A 19,402-nucleotide genomic window follows, 5' to 3' on the forward strand; every position below is an offset into this window, starting at 1 on the left:
TGCTGCCCAGTTGGTGTTTTTGGGGCTTAAAAGATGCCTCTTGTATGTACTCCAATTTCATGCCCACTATAGAATATTATATATCATTGGAAAGCTCTGAATGTCAGCTTTCTAACGCAACTTGAATCACCTCAATTGGACCTCTGTAGATCAAGTTATGCTCCTTTGAAGTGGACATGGTTGCTGGCATAGTTGCTAGTGTTAATGGAAAACTTGAGTGCCATTAACGCTAGCGATCAGGGCTTCATTATTGCCAGTTTCTGAAGCTCAAACTTAGTGTCTACCCCATACTATTATATACGGTTGGAAAGCCCTGGGTGTCTACTTACCAATGCCTTTGGAAGCGCATCATTTGGAGCTCTACAACTCGAGTTATACTTCTTGGAAGGTGAAGAGGTCAGTTGGCCTTAATACAGGTTGATACCATGTTCATCATTGCACTTTCGGGGCAGGTTTTCTCCCTTAAATTTAGTGTCAACCATGTAGTGCCATATATTCTTGGAAAGCTCTAGAATCCTAATTTCCAATGCCACTGGAATCACCTCATTTGGAGCTTTGTGGCTCAAGTTATGCGTGTTTGAAGAAGGCATGGTCAGGCTGCCAGGTGGGACTTTTGCCCACATTAACTTCTACGTTAACTAAGTTAACGTGGGAGTTAATGTGGCTCATAGTGGCTTGTGTGGCTCATTCCAACGTTAGTGACAATGTTGAGTGTCACTAACGTTGGTGATCACCTCCCTTCTTCACGTTAGCTTCCACGTTAACTAGGTTAACGTGGGAGTTAACGTGGCTTATTGGAGCTTGTGTGGGTTCCTTCCAATGTTAGTGACAATATTTGGTGTCACTAACGTTGTCGACCACCTTGTTTCTTCACGTTAGCTTCCACGTTAACTAGGTTAACGTAGGAGTTAACGTGGCTTATTGTGACTTGGCCAACGTTAGTGATAAAGTTGAATGTCACTAATGTTGGCTTCCCCTTTACTTCTTAACGTTAGAGGCTATGTTAACTAAGTTAACGTGGCAACTAACGTGGCCACTTATGAGCGTGGTCCAACGTTAGTGATAATGTTAAGTGTCACTAACGTTGGCTCCATTTCCTTTTTTCAAAGTTAATGCCACTAACTTTTCTCACTAACGTTGTGGCTTTCCTTCCTTCCACGTTAGTGCCCACGTTAGTGTAACTAACGTAGCTACTAACGTGCTCTTCTCTTCTTCTTTTGGCCTGAAATCAATCAAACAAAGTGCATCAAAGTCTTGCTCTTAATCATGGGATCATGCATCATCCAATTTATCATATAATTCATGCAAAATTCTCATGAAATCATGTAAAGTGCACAATGTATGCTTGAATCAAGATGTAAGTGAATATCTACCCAAAACTAGCTTATTTCCTAAGAAAATGCATGAAACTACCTTAAAAACAGTAAAGAAAAGGTCAGTGAAACTGGCCAAAATGCCCTGGCATCAGGGGATTTTATCAATATTTCTCACACTTATTCACAAGAAATGCATGGTTTTGTGTTCGCTTCCCAATATTACTCTATGATGAAAACATCCTGATTTTGCCTTGAAATTATCATATTTTAATCCTCTTCTATTGCCATTCGATGCCGTGATGTTTTTGTTGAGTAATTTCAGGAATTATAGGGTAGGAATGACTTAGAAGAGAGGGAGAAAGCATGTACAAAAAGGGAGGAACATGAAGAATTGAAGTCTTGGGAGCAATACTATCGGCGCGTCCGCGCACTCCACGTGCACGCGTGGATGGGATTGGCTGGAAGCGGCGCGAAAGGATGGACGCATCCGCGCAGATTGGAAGATTCCTATTGACGCGCACGCGCAACTGGCGCGCACGCGTGGATCATGAAAGCAATCGGTGCGCGCACGCACTTGGCGCGCACGCGTGGGAAGCTACACGTGACCTCATTAAGAGAAATCATGCCTGGCGATTTCTGAGGCCAAGGAGGCCCAATTTCAAGCTGTTTCTCCATGGAAAAGACCCAAGGATGCTAGGGGGAAAAGGAGATGACTCATTTCACACTAGGACACAAAAATTTTAGCTAGTTTTTGGTTCTTTGGTTATTCTAGAGAGAGAAACCCTTGTTCCTCTCTAGATCTAGTTTCCATTTTGATCTTCTCTTGTTGATTTGCGAATTGGATTTTGTTAATTGCAGTTTTAATTGTTAAATTTGAATTTCTTGTTACGATCTTGCTTACATCTAGTGATAGTTTTATGAATCTTGTCAATTGTCATCTTATACCCATTTCATGAATGTTGTGAATCTTGACTTGTTGATGTTACATTGATGATTTTTATGTTTAATCTTGTTGATTACTTGATTGTATGTTGATAATTGTTAGTGGGTATTTGTGGAATTCAATTTAATTGCTATTTTGAACATGTCTTTTATTAATTCTTACCAAGTGTTTGATGAATTGTTTACTTTGATTATGGAGTAGTATTTTCCACTCTTGTCCTAGGTCAAGGGAATTGGGTAAACTTGAGTCATTGGGTCTAATAGATCTGATGATTTCGGAGCCCTTGGTGGTCAATTTGATACTCATTGACGCCAACCCACTACTAATTTAATTAGTAGGTAGGTTGGGACATATGGGTTGATGTGGCCAAAGCCATTTGACATACCTCAAGTCTATGGGTAGATATCACGTACTTAAGACTTTGGGGGTAGACTTAATGAGCTTGGTTCCTCATAATTGTCAAGATATAGTTGTTGGACAAGGATTGTGATCCCAATTCCCATGCCTAGTTAAGAGTTGTTTTTATCATTCATATTTGAACCCAATTTCCAATTTCAATTGCCTTAGTTATAGTTACTTGTTTGGTTTAAGTAGAATTAAATAGAATATTGCTTGTTCATTGGAATTGCTCAAGTTTTACTTAGGTGGTTGAATTAGTTTATTGCAATTTAAGATTACTTGCTTGTTAAGATTTCCATTTATTTTCTTGCTCATAACTCACAACCCCGGATTTCTAACCAATGTCGAAGTACATGTTTGCCCATTCCTTGTGAGACGACCCGAGGTTTGAATACTTCGGTTATTTCTATTGGGGTTGAACTTGTGACAACCAAATCCCTCTTCTAAATTTGACCCCCGAGGATTGTTGTTGGTAGAACTATACTCACAACGAGGTGTTATTAAAGAGAAATCTACCAATACACCGCTGGGGCTTCGTCAATATTTCAGATTGAAAAGAAAAAAAAAGATACAGAAAAATAAAAAGAAAGAAAATATATGAAAGAAAAAGAAAAAAGAGAAAAAGAAAAGCAATAAAAGGGGACAAAAATGTCCCAAAGTAAAATAATAATAACAATGCATATGGAATGTGAATTAAAGAAATTGCATGAGTATATGAAAAAATAAAGTAGGAATCATGGGTAGCTAGGCATTATATTAGAATTGTATAGGTTGTTATATGTGTTTGGTGAGAGCTTAGGTTAATCAAAGATTCAAATTTCAAGCTCACTTGACCATATATGCATCCTTACCTTCACCCTAGGCCCATTACAACCTATGAAAAGACCTGATGATATATGTATGTATGTGATGAGTCCATATTTTCTTATGTATTCTGGCTTGGTTTGAATGGATTCTAGCACATGAACTCACACTTAATCACTAAAATAGCATACTTTTATGTTTGATCCCTAATTTAATTCTATATGTGAAAGCATGCATTTTAATGCTTAGATTAATGATTTTTAATTCCACTTTTATGTCATTCGATGTCGTGATATGGTTTGTGAGCGATTTCAGGCCTTGGAGGCAAGAATGGATAGCCAAAAGTGGAGGAAAGCATGTACAAGGGAGAAAACATGAAGAAAGCAAGAAAAAGTACACACAGCGAAGTGTGCGTGCGCACGCACAAGCGAGAATTTCCATGTGTGAGTACGCACGAGCACCTGTGCGTACGCACATGTCAATTTTCAGCCGCATTTGCGGATGCACACGTTTGTGCGTCTGCACAGGTCCCTGCACATGATTTCATTAATGAAACACGTGCTGTGCGAATTTCGAGGCCCTTGGCTCATTTTTTGAAGGCTGAAATACTGTTTGGGTGTGCTATATAAAGGGGACTTCAACACTTATCAAAGGGGGACATAGGGGAGGCATTGGAGCATTTTTACATAATTTTCATAGTATTAGGAGTAGGAGTAGTGTAGTGTAGCATTGCTCTCTTAGGGTTTATCAATTTCAATTGTAGCATTTTATAGCAAGCTTTGAATTTGGATTTTTACTTCTTCAATTGTAAGTACTCTCAATTTCCTCTTTAATTAAAGCACTTTTACTTTCACTTCCTTTTGGATCAAGTTACTTTGTTCATATTGCAATTTTGTGTTTCTTGAAGTTTTGATTAATGAATTTTATGTTTCATGCTTCCTTTATGTTTGATTGTTTGTTTATGTTTGGTTTTGTTGATAGTTGGTTATAGTTTTCCATTTTTCTTTGCAATTTTCCATGTTTTTATTTTATGTACACAAGGTGGTTGTGAAAATGCCAACTCTAGAATTTGAGTACTTTTTCCCACCTTGGCTTGTGGTTTGAGTTCCTAGGCAACTAGAGTCATAATGTCCGACATTTAGTGGTAATTCTTGGGTAGTTAGTTGACTCTTGTTTCCATTGACGCTAGCCTTTTTTTAACTAGTTTAGTAAGTGAGTTAGGACTTATGGATTAAGGTCAATTATGCTTGCTTTACTTACTCCTCGATGGTTGGGGTTGACTAGGCGAGAATGACTCATCATAATTATCATAGTTGTGGTTATGGCGATGATATAATTCCTTGGATTCTCATTCCCAAGTCAAGGCTCTTTATTGCATTCCTTGCATTTTCACTAGTTTTGATCACATTTCTTCTTTATTTACATTAATTACAATTTTGATAATTGCTTAGTTCTTTTAATCCTTTTGTTCTTTGATCACAAAACCCCCATTTGTCCTCTTAACAACCGAAAGCGTAACATTTCATTTGCATTCCTAGGGAGAATGACCCGAGGTTGAGAGACTCTCGGTTATATTTTGTTTTGAATTGGAATACCTGATTTGAGCATTACTGGTTGGCTCGGAACTATACTTACAACGCGAATCTTATTTTTGAAATTAAATTCCTAGTCGACGAAAATGCTCATGCATCAGTATGCATTGAATAATTATTGATTGTTAGATAAAAAACAAATCTTAGAAAGCATGATTAGAGGAGATTGAGTGCATCGACCCTATACACTTGAGTGACTAGAGCGAATACACATCCGGTGAGGGTTCGATGCTCAATTCCTTGTTCCCGGCTTTCATGAGCTTTCTTCTTGCAAGTGTATTTGAACTTTATTTTGATATTCGAATTGGTGGGATTCATGAATCGTCATATTATCTTAGCCCTATTTGTTCATATATGTTCTTGGAGTTTTATTTATTGTTAACCAAGTAGGTAGAAGCATTTAGTTGCATTCATATAGATAAGTGCATATAGTCTATTTGCATTGAATAAATGTTCATACCCCCTTTTCTTGTCCTTCTCTATTCTTAACATGAGGACATGCTTGGTTTAAGTATGGGGAGATTTGATAAACTCCAATTTTGTAGTTTATGTTGTGCTTAACTTGGGGGATTTTATCACCTTTTCCCATATTTATTCAATGAAATAGCATGGTTATATAAATTCTCCTTAAATTGTGCTTAAGTGTGAAAACATGCTTTTTAGGCCTTAAATTTGCCAATTTTAATTCACTCTAATTCCATTCGATGCCTTGATATGTTTGTTGAGTGATTTCAGGTTCATAAGTCAAATATTAGATGGAAGAAGTGAAGAGAAATGCATGTAAAAATGGAGAACTCATGAAGAAATGAAGGAATTGCTGAGCTGTCAATCCTGACCTCTTTGTACTCAAATGATCATAACATGAGCTAAAGAAGTCCAAATGAGGAGGTTCTAGTTGCATTGGAAAGCTAACATCCAGGGCTTCAAAATGATAGAAAAGTTTCCATAGTTGCCTTACAGTTAGATGATGCACACGCATCACCCATGCATGCGCGTAGCAGGATCAGCATGGGCCATTTTGAGCAACTCGTGGCCAGCGATTTCTGACTCATTTTGGGTCCAATCCAACTCATTTCTGATGCTATTGAACCCAAGAATTGAAGGGAAGGGGGAGTCATAGTTTAGTTTTGAACATGCTTTAGTTAGTTTCTAGAGAAAGAAGCTCTCTCTTCTCTCTAGAATTAGGTTAAATGTAGATTAAGATTTCTTAGATTTAGGTTTAATTCATGCTTTGATTCATTTTTCCTTTGCAAATTCTTATTCCTCCACCTTTCTTCTCCTAGTTTAGCATTTGAATTCTTGTAATTGTTTACTTTGTTGTTGGTGCACTCTTGTTTCTCCCATTTTCCTTTTAATGCAATTTAGGTTTGATTTCTCTTATTGTTGATTTGAATTGTTGCTTTTAATTTCCTTGCAATTAGTACTTGTAGATCTCTATTTCTTGCAATTTTATCTTGCTTTCCTTTTATTCCTTCCAAGTGTTTGAGAAAATTCTTGGAAGGATGCTAGAGTAGATTTTTCTCCTCTTGACATTGGTTGAGTAATTGGAGACTCTTGAGTTGTCAAACTCTTTTGTTGATTGATAATTGAAAGTTGCTAATTGATTTGAAATCCACTAAATTTAGTCTTTCCTTAGGAGTTGACTAGGACTTGAGGATTCAAATTGATTTATCCACTTGACTTTCCTTCATAGTTAGAGGTTGACTAAGTGGGAACAATGGACAATTGATGTCACAATTGAGGAAGATAATGAGGATAAGACTTCTAGTTCTCATTCATTGCCAAGTACTTTATTAGTTATTAGTTTAATTCTTGCAATTTACTTTTCTTGTTCCTTATTCAAAACCCCAAAATATACATCTCATAACCAATAACAAGAACACTTCCTTGCAATTCCTTAGAGAGACGACCCGAGGTTTAAATACTTCGGTTATTTTTATAGGGGTTTGTTACTTGTGACAACTAATTTTTTTTATGAAAGGATTATTTGTTGGTTTAGAAACTAACTTGCAACGAGGATTCATTCATGAAATTCTATACCATCAAAAATCCGTTCATCAGCAGAGCTAAATTAGGCAATGCTAGTCCTGAACCAGCAGGGAACAACCTTGTAGGCATTATGGCTGCCTGGGAAACATGGTTGCGGCTATGCAGGCAACCGCCGAATCGTTGGAAAACCAGATGAATAACGGGAACAATAGAAACAACGGAGAAAAAGGGCCAATGACTCTCGCCTCCTTTCTAAAAGTGCATCCTCTAAAGTAGATAACTGGATTCAGGCTATATAACGGGCACTGCAGGCTCAGTAGGATCCCGAGGAGCAGTGGGTTGAATTCGGGACTTACCAGTTGCAAGGTGAGGCCCAGTACTAGTGACAGGGAACACAATGTATCCTGCAGCCAGATGGTATTGTGATCCCTTGGGAAGTGTTCCGAAGAGAATTCTATAGAAATTACTTTCTTAGTTCGTTCAGAAATGCCAAGGAGCTTGAATTACTTCAATTAAAACAAGGCCAGATGACTGTTACTGAATATACTAACAAGTTTGAAGAACTGTCCCGATTTTCCCAACTCTGTCAACATGCGCCTGAGAATTTTGTTGAGTGGAAATGTATTAAGTACGAGGGAGGCTTTTAGAGTGATATTCTGAGCTCCGTTGCACTGATGGAGATTAGGGTATTTTTTGAACTTGTGAATAAGTGTAGGGTGGTTGAGGACTGTATGAGGAAGGTGGCAGTAAAGAAAGGAAGTCACTAGATGCCTTTTCAAAGGGCCCAATAAAGGAATTTCGCACTGAGGGGCAGAAATTTCAAGCGTGGATGTATTATTCTACAGCATACTCAGGGTCAAACTAACTTTAAAAGGCCGAATAACAATGCCAATCAAGGAAGAATGCATGAAAAATAGCCACAGGGTGATCCAAGCTGTCAGAGGTGTGGGAAGTATCATCCTAGAGTCCTGTGCAGATTGGAATCAGGGGTATGCTACTTCTATGGACAACCCAGGCACCTGGTTTGGAATTGTCCAGAGAAGAAGGTTGAGACCGGTAGAGTACAGCAGCCGGGAAGAGTATTCACTACTTCTGCAGTAGGTGCTGAGGGATCCGAGACATTAATCATAGGTAATTGTGAAGTAGCCGGTAAACTTTTAACTGCTTTGTTTGATTCGGGAGTGATGCATTCATTTATAGCATTTGAAAAGGCTAGTAAACTAGGATTGAAGATTGTGATTTTGGGTTATAATCTAATGGTGCATAATGCTACTTCAGAAACCGTTGTAACTAGGTTAGGATGTCCACAAGTGTCATTCCGAGTTAAACAGAGTGAATTTGTGCATGATTTGATTTGTCCACCGATGACTGGTCTTGATCTCATCTTGGGATTGGATTGGTTGTCTAAAAACTATGTCTTGCTAAATTGTTCTGAAAGGATGCTGCATTTTATGTCAGAAGGGTCAGAAGGGCCGGTCATGCCGAAGGATTATTATCTAAACTCGGTAGTTGTGAACTGCAGTGGGTGTGAATGTGAGGGTATTATTCTATTTGCGGCAAATGTGTCGGGTGAGGAACAAAGCGTTGAGCAAATCTATCACAACAATTTTATAGGTAAGTGTCACTCTCACTACAGTTTCTCTACCCCTTTAATTTCAAACTTTGTGAGTATATATGTTGAGATTTTGTTGGTTTTGGTACTTTAGGTTTGATTTACTTGCAAGAATTGTTGGGCTTGGTTCATTTGGTCTGTGGGTACGGTAAGAATTCTCAAACCATAGTGAGTTCATTGATTAAATATGTGGGTATTGAATTTTGTATATATATGTGTGATACAAAACAATCGGAAATGTTGGAAGCTTAACTGGAAGCTTGGAGTTGGAACTAGTTGCTGAATTTTGGTGTTGAGACTTATAATCTTGCCTAAGTGCTTTGTCTTGGGATATACGAGGAAATCGGCCAAGGTATGGTTTTGGTTTCTCGTATTTAATATATAATGTTTTGTGAAAACTTAGGCTAGATGACCATAGGATAGGTTGGAATGATAGAGTATGTTAAATGCTTAGTACTTTTGATAATGATTGATGATATGGATTGAGCATGTGTTGGTGATCATCTATAACAATATATAATGGGAAAACCCATTTTTGGTGTCCAATTTTTTTTTCCATTTTTATCCTTTTTAGTAACCTACCTCCAGTTACAGCATTCTACTACTTCATTTCCATCCATGTTCACCTCAATATAACTTCTCCACTTTAATTTCTCTCACATCACGTTACTGCATCAGTTACAGAATTCTACTACTTAATTCTCCACTACTGCATCAGTTAATTCCTCTCACATCAATTACTGTGTCAATTGTATTATTCCCAATTTTTTCTCTTAATCTCTCTCACTTCACTGGTTACTCCATATCTCTCCATAATAGAAAAAATTTCCTTCATTTCTCCTCTGTCTTTTCTTCTCACTTCGCCTAAATATAATATAAAATCTACTGTAATTTATTTTTTGTCATTAAATACAAGTGTATAACTGTTTTTATATGTTTTTTTGATTAATTATAGTTGACAACATACCAATGGAAGATTCACGTGGAAGTGGTCGACGAACTTGGCAAGACTATGCCAGACAACGAAGACAAAATATGAGTGAAGAACAGAGGCAGCAACACCTTGCCAGAAGGCATGCCAGAGAGAGTATTAGACGAGCAAAACAAATCGATACATCAAGTGGACCAACTAACATGGCAACACCATTACAAGATATCACAAATATACCTCCTCAACAATACTCTATATCAGGTACTCTAAATTATACTTCTCATTAATAAATTTATATTGTTAGTTTATTATTTAATATGAATTAGTTTTCACGATATATCTATGTTACTGGACTCTTAGTACGTACCAATTATGTATAATTTATTTCTTGAGTGTACCCTTAAATTATCAAATTACATTATTTTTATCTTAATAATGAATTTTTTATATATACAGATACTCACAATAACACCGGAGCTGGTTCAAGTAATATACCAAACGATCCAAATATGGGTAGGAATCCTATATTTATATTTATTTAATTAATAATAATTTATTTTTCTTAAATTTTGATTCAATAAATCTTTTATTATTGGTCTAAATAATATTATTATATTATCTTAAATGTACTTTACATCATTATAATCTCAATGATTAAATAGTTTAATAATTTTTTAATATAATATCATGCAAATATAAAATTTTTATAACTGTATTATTATAAGAAAAATATATATATTCACTGTTTAATAATATATTTGTTATTAAATTTTCTTACTCTGTAACAAAAAAAACTTAATAGAAAATTCTGGTATATTTTTTAACTTTTTTTTCTACAATTTAGTTCGCCATTTAATTTGAATTATTTCTACAATATCTCTATGTTACTGTACTCTACCGAATGTACTCTTAAATTCTCAGCCTACATTATTTTCATCTTAAGAATAAATTTTTTAAATATTTAGATACTCATAATAAAAGCAAAACTGATTCAAGTAATAGACCGAATGGTAATAAATATGGGTAGGACTCCTGTATATTTATATAATTAATAGTAATTTATTTTTTCATAAATTTTGATTTAATAGATCTTCCATTATTGTCCTAAAATGTTCTCGCGCCGTATCATTATAAAAAAATTATATTAGATATATGTTTAATAATATAATTGTAGCTTAAATTTTTTCACTGTATAACAAAAAAAATTAGTTGATAATTTTGATATTTTTTTTATACTTTTCCTTCTAAAAAATAAATATATCAGAAGTGATTATTTGGATACAACATAAATTTAAATTGATAAATTTACTATTTCAATATAATTATTATTATGCTACCAGTTTAATATAATTTTTATATTCACGAACTATTTATCTCTAAAGAAAAATTATACACTGTAAAATATAATCATTTAAAATATATTATTGTCGTTCCCAAACAGTCCAAATATGGGAAGGAATCCTATATATTTATATTTATATTTATTTAATTAATAATAATTTATTTTTTCTTAAATTTTGATTCCATAAATCTTTTATTATTAGCCTAAATAATATTATAGATATTATTATATTGTCTTAATGTACTTTACATAATTATAATCTCAATTATTAAATAGTTTAATAATTTTTTAATATAATATTATACTGCCAAACAATTTTTATAACTGTATTATTATAAGAAAAATATATATGTTCAATGTTTAATAATATATTTATTATTAAATTTTAGTAGATAATTCTGGTATATTTTTTTAATTTTTTTACAATTTAATTTGCCATTTAATTTGAATTATTTTTACAATATCTCTATGTTAATGTACTCTTAGTACTATTTATCTGTAATTTATCTACCGAATGTACTCTTAAATTGTCAACATACATTATTTTCATGTTAATAATAAATTTTTTAAATATTTAGATACTCATAATAAAAGCAAAACTGATTCAAGTAATAGACCAAATGGTAATAAATATGGATAGAACTCCTGTATATTTATTTAGTTAATAGTAATTTCTTTTTTCATAAATTTTGATTCAATAAACCTTCCATTATTGACCTATATAATATTATTATAAGAATAAAATGTTCTCGTGCCGCATCATTATAAAAAAATTATATTAGATATATGTGTTTAATAATATAATTGTAACTTAAATTTTTTCACTCTATAACATAAATAATTAGTATATTGATATTTTTTTTATACTTTTCCGTATCAAAAATAGATATATGAGAAGTATTAATTTCTTCACTACATAAATTTAAATTGATAAATTTACTATTTTTAATATAATTATTATGCTACCAGTTTAATATAATTTTTATATTCACGAATTATTTATCTTTAAAGAAAAATTAAACACTGTAAAATATAATCATTTAAAATACATTATTGTCGTTCCAATAATATGATTGCTATTATTTAGATGCTCATAATAATAGTGGTCCAATTAATATCTAATAGAATTTTACGTTTCATATCTTTTTTAATATTCTACAATTCTTTTAAACGTTTTATTTAATACACAAAAAAGGTTAAAATATTTTTAATAAATATATATAACATTGTAAAAAATAAATGATAATTTCTTCACTTAATAAATCTATTATACGGTTACACTTGAATTATTTTTCAAAAAATGGTGACTTTTTACAGGAACTCTAACTCCCTATCATGTATTTGTATTTTACGGTCACTATCTATTTTTTTAGTTATTCAGAGTTTGAATAATTATGATATTAATGGGTATTCTACGTTTTCTATTACTTCCAATGAATTTAATTTTGTATGATTTGTTTCTTTAAAAGTAACCTCTCAATTACCACTGATACTGTACAGACTTAATTTAACAAAAAATTTTATAATTTTGTTGATGTGTTCTTTTTACATACTATCAGAAATTCATGGAAATAGATCTGATCAAAACAGTAAACGTGAAGAAAATGTAACTAGTTAGTATTGTACTTTTTTTTCTTTATATATTTAGTATTGTAACATAATTTTAATAGGTAAATAAATTTATAAAAAAATATTATTTTATCCTTATATGTTAGCATATTAATGTATTCATAGTAAACATTAAGTGTGAGCATAATTGATTTTAAAAAAATTATTTATTTAAGATCATTACCAGAACCAATTATAAAAAAGAGTGCCAGTGCCTAACAAAAAAAAATTTAAAATCTATACACAAAAAAAATTTATAAAAACCAATAAAATACTTAAAATATTTATTTGCCAATTAAAATGAAAAATATGTAAACTTTAGCAAAAATAATAAAATAGGTAATTTAAAAAAATTTATATTTTGTTGAATCATTCTGTTATAATTCATACAAACATGATAAAATAAAATAATTAAATAAAATGTTAAAAAATTTATTTATTTAAGATCATTACAAGAACCAATTATAAAAAAAGAGTGCCTGTGCCTAACAAAAAAATTAAAATCTATACACAAAAAATTTTATAAAAACCAATATAATACTTAAAATATTTATTTGCCAATCAAAATGAAAAATATGGAAACTTAAGCGAAAACGAAAAAAAAAATAATTTAAAAAATTTTATATTTTGTTGAATTATTTTATTATAATTCACACAAATATGACAACATAAAATGATTAAATAAAATATATTTTAAGAAATAAAATAAATAGTAAAAATTAAAATGATAACTCTAGGCGAAAGCATACAAAATAAAAATTATTAGAAGTAATAGAATAAATAAAATATGAACCAATATTATCGTCATGTATTGTATTATTTCGACCAGTAATATCTAAACATTTAAAAAACATTGAACAAAACATACAAGCTAAAAAATTTGGCCAAAGGCAAAAATTGTCATACCCTATATAAGATAATTAACTAAAAAAATGCTATAAGACGATTGATGAACAAAGAACTTTATACAAAAAAAAAAAATTATGATATATAAAGAAAGCATTTTTTAAAAAAAATATTATTTATTTCAGACTCAAACTATAATGTATTGACTATTTAATCTAAAAAAAAATAATCCATGATAAACATAGTGTTACCATATAAACAAAAATATATAATGGAACAAGAAAATAATAAACATTTAGAATAATATAATGTTGTTATAGATCGTAAGTGATTTTAACTTTGTTATAACAATTTCGAATAAAAGGTTTTAAATAAAATAATTTTATTAGAAAAAGAATAAAACTATATTGCTACAGAATAAATAATATTTCTTTATAATTAAAAGAATAAAAACATTTATTTAACGAATAAAAAACATCTTTAAAAAGAAAAAAATAAAATATTTTATAATTAAAGTTGTTAAATACATCTGAATGACAAAATTTAAAAAAAAATAAAGTCAAACAACATCACAATATTATACAATGTAACAAAGTTAAAAAAAATGATTGAAACATCACTTAAATATTTGATAGCTACTTATCTCTTTTTTATGATAACCACTATAATGGAAGTAATTCTTTGTATTTATAATCAACAAAGAACTATTTTTTTAGTTGTTACAAAATTCATCATTTTATGATTTTCATTATGAATGTAACCAAATATATGTTAATTTAATACGAGTACAGAAATTAGACAAAATTTTCGAGCATCCCATAATTGTGCTCAAAATTTTTAAGAGGATGCAACAATAATTCGAACTCCGCTACCAGTCCCAAGGACATGTCATTACTGTAGCGCACGTCTATTTCACCATGAGACGTTCGAGATGTGCTGTAATGGGGGAAAAGTCTCTCTTCCCTGAGTAAATGCTCCTCAGGAATTGCTTGAAATCTTCTTGGACCCCTCTGCAGAAGGAAACCATTTTAGAAAACATATTCGTGGATACAATCATGTATTTTCCTTCACTTCGTGTGGTGTGCACATAGACGAACAACTGGCTATAACAGGTCGTGGTATATATACATTTCGTGCTCAAGGCTCAATATATCACAGTATAGGGAGATTTCATCCGGATTAGGGCACGCGGCCACGGTTTTTGCAACTGTACATATATGATACTGATCACGAGTTGCAGAATAGGATGCTGGAGAACACACAACTACATGAAACATTAGTTTTCAAGTTACAATAATTGCTACACTGGTATAATTCTTTTTTCCATGTGTTTCGCCAGCTTGCACAACAGTCAGATGTACATGAGTGTAGTTTGGTCATTAGAGAGCGACCTGCTAATCAGTCACAATATAGTCTTCTAACTGCATCGCAGGTAGCAGCTATAATTTTTGGTGATGACGTTGAAACAATGATTCGTGGGCGAGATATTAAGGTGCAAACTCATGCTGGTAGCCTACGAAGGATTCAGGAATTCGTTGGCTATTACGATCCACTACAATATCCTCTTCTTTTTCCATTTGGAACTCATGGATGGGATATCAATACCCGAAGTCAAAGTGGCGGCAAAGTATCATGCCGAACATATAATAGTTATATGCTGCAGATACAAATCTCCATTTCCTACGCAGTATAGACTTCAATAAAATTATGCCAAAAAATTGATCAATGTATCTAATCTTTTTTGCAAATTCTAAAAAATTTGTAGATCCGCCCCGATGATCATTCCACCGTATTGCAAGCAGGACGACTACTACAACAATATGTTGTTGATAACTATGTGAAAATTGAAACCAGAAAGTTAAGATGGGTTCGCAATAGACAGAAGAAATTACGGGCTGAATTATACCAAGGTTTACAAGATGCTTTGCACACAGGAGAAACCAATGCAGGTAAATATTGTTGTATCTAATTGCTACTTCGAAAATCATTAAGAATTACCCAAAATAATTATTAAAACTAATAATATTTCTCTATATATTTGTCCTCAGAAAATGTTGGAAGAAAAAGAACAATATTACCATCGTCGTTCATTGGTAGCCGTCGCGACATGACCCAACGATATGAAGATGGAATGGCGATTGTTCTTAAAGAGGGCAAGCCATATATTTTTCTCACAATGACATGCAATCCATCGTGGACTGAAATAACTTCAGAACTCAACCCAGTTCAAACTCCACAAGATTGTCCAGATCTAACAACAAGAATTTTTCGAGCCAAATTTGAACAGCTGAAAGAGGATGTAATTACTAAGGGTGTCTTGGGAAAGGTGAAGAGCTATATTTATGTCACTGAGTTTCAAAAAAGAGGGTTGCCACATGTACATATGTTGCTAATCTTAGAAAACAATGACAAGTTAATTGACCCGGAGCATTATGATAGTTTGGTACGTGCAGAGATACCATCTAAAGAAGTAGAACCACACCTACATGATGCAGTGCTAAAACATATGATTCATGGTCATTGTGGTACACTTGATCAATCTTCACCCTGCATGAAAAATGGCCAATGTAAACGCAACTACCCAAAAGAGTTCGCAGCAGAAACATGAAGAGGTGACGACTCATATCCGCAATATAGACGACGATTCGACACTCCAGTACAAATTAACCAAAATGTCACGGTTGACAATAGATGGGTAGTTCCGTACAACCCTTGGCTACTACTAAAGTATGATTTCCATATTAATGTTGAGATATGTAGTAGCATCAAGAGTATAAAGTATCTCTACAAATATTGCTACAAGGGTCCAGACCGGGTTGCAATGGAAGTTCACAACAGTTCTAATGTTGACGAGGTCCAACAGTTTGTTGATGCAAGATAGATTGCTGCTCCAGAGGCATGTTGGAGAATATTTAAATTTAACCTTTACCGAATGTATCCATCAGTGGAAAGGTTACAAATTCATTTGCCAAATCAACATTAAGTGAGCTTCTATGATCACCAAACCATTCCTGAAATACATAATGATGATTATTTCTCTAGAACAATGCTCACTGAGTTCTTTGCCCTAAATCGTGAAGAGGACCAACAATCTAGGCATCTTTTGTACAGGAAAATTCCAGAGTATTACACTTGGCACAACAAGGAAAAGGAATGGCGTCGGCGCAAGACACAGAGGAGATCCATCGGTCGAATTTATACTGTATCACCCTCAGAAGGAGAAAAATTCTATTTGCGTATTCTGTTATCTAATGTCAGAGGACCAATCAGTTGGGATGACTTGCTAACAGTGAATGGGGTCCAATATTCGTCCTTCAAGCAATCTGCTCAACATCGAGGATTGTTAGAGAGTGACAGTAGCATCCGTGAGTGTTTGGTTGAGGCTTCTGTTTTACGATTGCCATGTGCTTTACGAAGGTTGTTTGCAACCATCTTAATATTTTGTGAGCCTACAGATGTAAGAACCTTATGGGATGAATTTTTTTCATATATGGTGGATGATTATCCGTCAACCAGCACCACAACAGCCTTAGTGTTCACAAATCGGCTACTCAGGGATATAAATGATATACTCCTTCAGCACGGAAAACATATTACACAATACGATTTGCCAGCTCTAACTCATGCAAATGAAAATGACAACTCGATACCCAGAGTTATCCAAGAAGAACTGTCTGTCGAAGTACCCCGGGAAGACCTGTGTTCCGTAACAAGATTGAACAATGACCAGTCTAAAGCTTTCAAGTGCATTATGAATACAATTGATCGAAGAGAAAGTGGAGTGTTCTTTGTTGATGGGCCAGGAGGATCAGATAAAAACATTTCTTTACAGAGCTATAATTGCAGAATTGAGAAATGAGGGTCATATTTTCTTGGTAACTGCATCATCAGGAATAGCCGCAACATTATTGCCTGGGGGTCGAATAGCTCATTCTAGGTTTAAGATCCCAATTAATGCAGAACCATCATCCATTTGCAACATAAGCAAACAATCAGATCTTGCAAAGCTGATTAGACAAACAACGGCAATCATTTGGGATGAAGCACCTATGGCAAATAAAGAATTGGTACAATCATTAGACCGCACTCTGAGAGATATATTAGCAAACGATATGCCATTTGGAGGAAAAGTGATGGTGATGGGAGGAGATTTCCGCCAAGTACTGCCTGTGGTACCGAAAGGTAGTAAGTCGCAAATGATTTCAGCTTCTATAGTTAAGTCTCATTTATGGGCTTCCACTAAAATTCTCCATTTGCAACAAAATATGCGATCTTCTAATGATCATGTTTTTGCTGAGTATCTTATGCGCATTGGTGATGGAATTGAGCCCACCATACATGAAGACTTTGTACGGATACAAGCAAATATGGCAATTCCGTGGGAGGGTGAAACATCATTACACAAGTTAATAGAAGAAATATTTCCAAACTTACAATCTCATGGGTGGGACGCTTCTTACATGGTAGAAAGGGCAATATTGACGCCAAAAAATCATGATGTGCAACAGCTTAATGATATAATTATCAACCAGTTTCCAGGAGAAGAATGAAATTTAGTCTCATTTGATGAGGTAGAAGGAGATGCTAATAATTTATATCAACAAGAATATCTTAACTCAGTTTCTACAGGCGGGTTGCCACCTCATGTGTTGAAGGTAAAAAGAGGTGCACCTTTGATGTTATTGAGAAACATAGACCTTAAGGCCAGCTTATGCAATGGTACAAGGTTACTATGTCGTGGAACTTTTTAAAACATGTTGGACGTAGAAATTTTAACCGGTCATCACTGTGGAAGAAGAGCTTTCTTGCCTCGGATAAAACACAAAACAACAGAAAATTCAGGACTGCCATTTATACTTATCGGGAAGCAATTTCCTATAAGGTTGAGTTTTGCAATAACAATAAACAAATCATAAGGACAGACCATTCCTAAAGTAGGGATCTATCTCCCTAAACATGTATTTAGCCATGGCCAATTATATGTTGCTCTGTCTCGAAGTATTTCTCAGTCAACTACAAAAATTTTAGTCAAAGAAGGAAAAATAGATGGAACAAGTGGAGAATTTACCAAAAATGTAGTTTTCAAAGAAATATTGTTACCTTCCCCACAGGTAATTTATGTTCTTAGTAAGTGTGTGTAGTTACTTCTTGGTACAATTCAGTCTATATATAATTTTAATCTTTAAATCTTTTTCATTGATATATATATATCTTTGTATACAAACTTCAATTTATTGAGGACTAACGACTTATATTTTTTTAATAGACAATTTGATTTCAAAGGAGCTCATCAATATATGCCAGGAGATAAAGACAACGAACTTGAACATTTGTTTTATGCAACAGGTACGAACTAATTATCATTAACTAAGACATACTATATATATACTAGAAATATATTAACAAATATCAATTACAGGAAGAAGGATTCCAAAATTTCTGGAGTGCATGGAAAGATGAGAAAGCAACTGCATCAATCAAACCAATAGACAATAAAATAATTTTTTAAATTAATTACTGTCAAAATTGCATTCAATATACATACTTCTATTTCTATGTTAGTAATCATAATCATATGTTATCTAATAGGTTCATTCCCTTCAAATTTATTCTATTGGTTGGGGAGGAACGGTTAAAACAGACAAGACCCAATTCTGGAAGATGATAAAAAAGGAAATACTGCTCCAACAACATACAAGGTAACACAATCATCGTAATCAGAATGTTGTTGATATGCCTATTATCTATCCCCTTCTATGTTCTTCTTTTACTAATAAAAAATGAAGGAAAAAAGTATATGCCTAAAATATTAAAAGGTTACTCTGAGATTGTAACGGAGATTATGTTTCTCATGTTGAATAAAGTTACAAAAAATAATTTTAAACTACTGATAATAAATTAATCATTTTTCTTTTTCCAGCAACAAACTCATAGGAGCGGAACCAACTGATATTAGTAAAGAACAACATTGCAGGTACCTATCATTAGATTAAAAAACCGCACAAAATAGAGGTAATATC

The 19,402-nt window shown here is 33.2% G+C and overlaps 1 protein-coding gene across 1 annotated transcript; it reads left to right on the forward strand.

Annotated features, from left to right (window-relative positions):
* The first annotated feature begins 16,428 nt into the window (after window positions 1-16,428).
* LOC140177635 (uncharacterized) lies at window positions 16,429-17,932 on the forward strand. Its single transcript, XM_072210778.1, has 2 exons — window positions 16,429-17,088; window positions 17,186-17,932. The coding sequence occupies exons 1-2, from the start codon at window positions 16,429-16,431 to the stop codon at window positions 17,930-17,932; spliced, it is 1,407 nt and encodes a 468-aa protein (XP_072066879.1).
* The last annotated feature ends 1,470 nt before the right edge of the window (window positions 17,933-19,402 follow it).

The sequence above is a fragment of the Arachis hypogaea genome, chromosome 13, assembly GCF_003086295.3.
Source record: "Arachis hypogaea cultivar Tifrunner chromosome 13, arahy.Tifrunner.gnm2.J5K5, whole genome shotgun sequence".
Lineage (NCBI taxonomy): Eukaryota > Viridiplantae > Streptophyta > Magnoliopsida > Fabales > Fabaceae > Arachis > Arachis hypogaea.

Coding starts and splice junctions, on each gene's coding strand:
- LOC140177635 (XM_072210778.1), top strand. CDS start 16,429: ATGCTCACTGAGTTCTTTGCCCTAAATCGTGAAGAGGACCAACAATCT. Junction 17,089..17,185: donor CCCGGGAAGACCTGTGTTCC/GTAACAAGATTG, acceptor TTGATGGGCCAG/GAGGATCAGATAAAAACATT.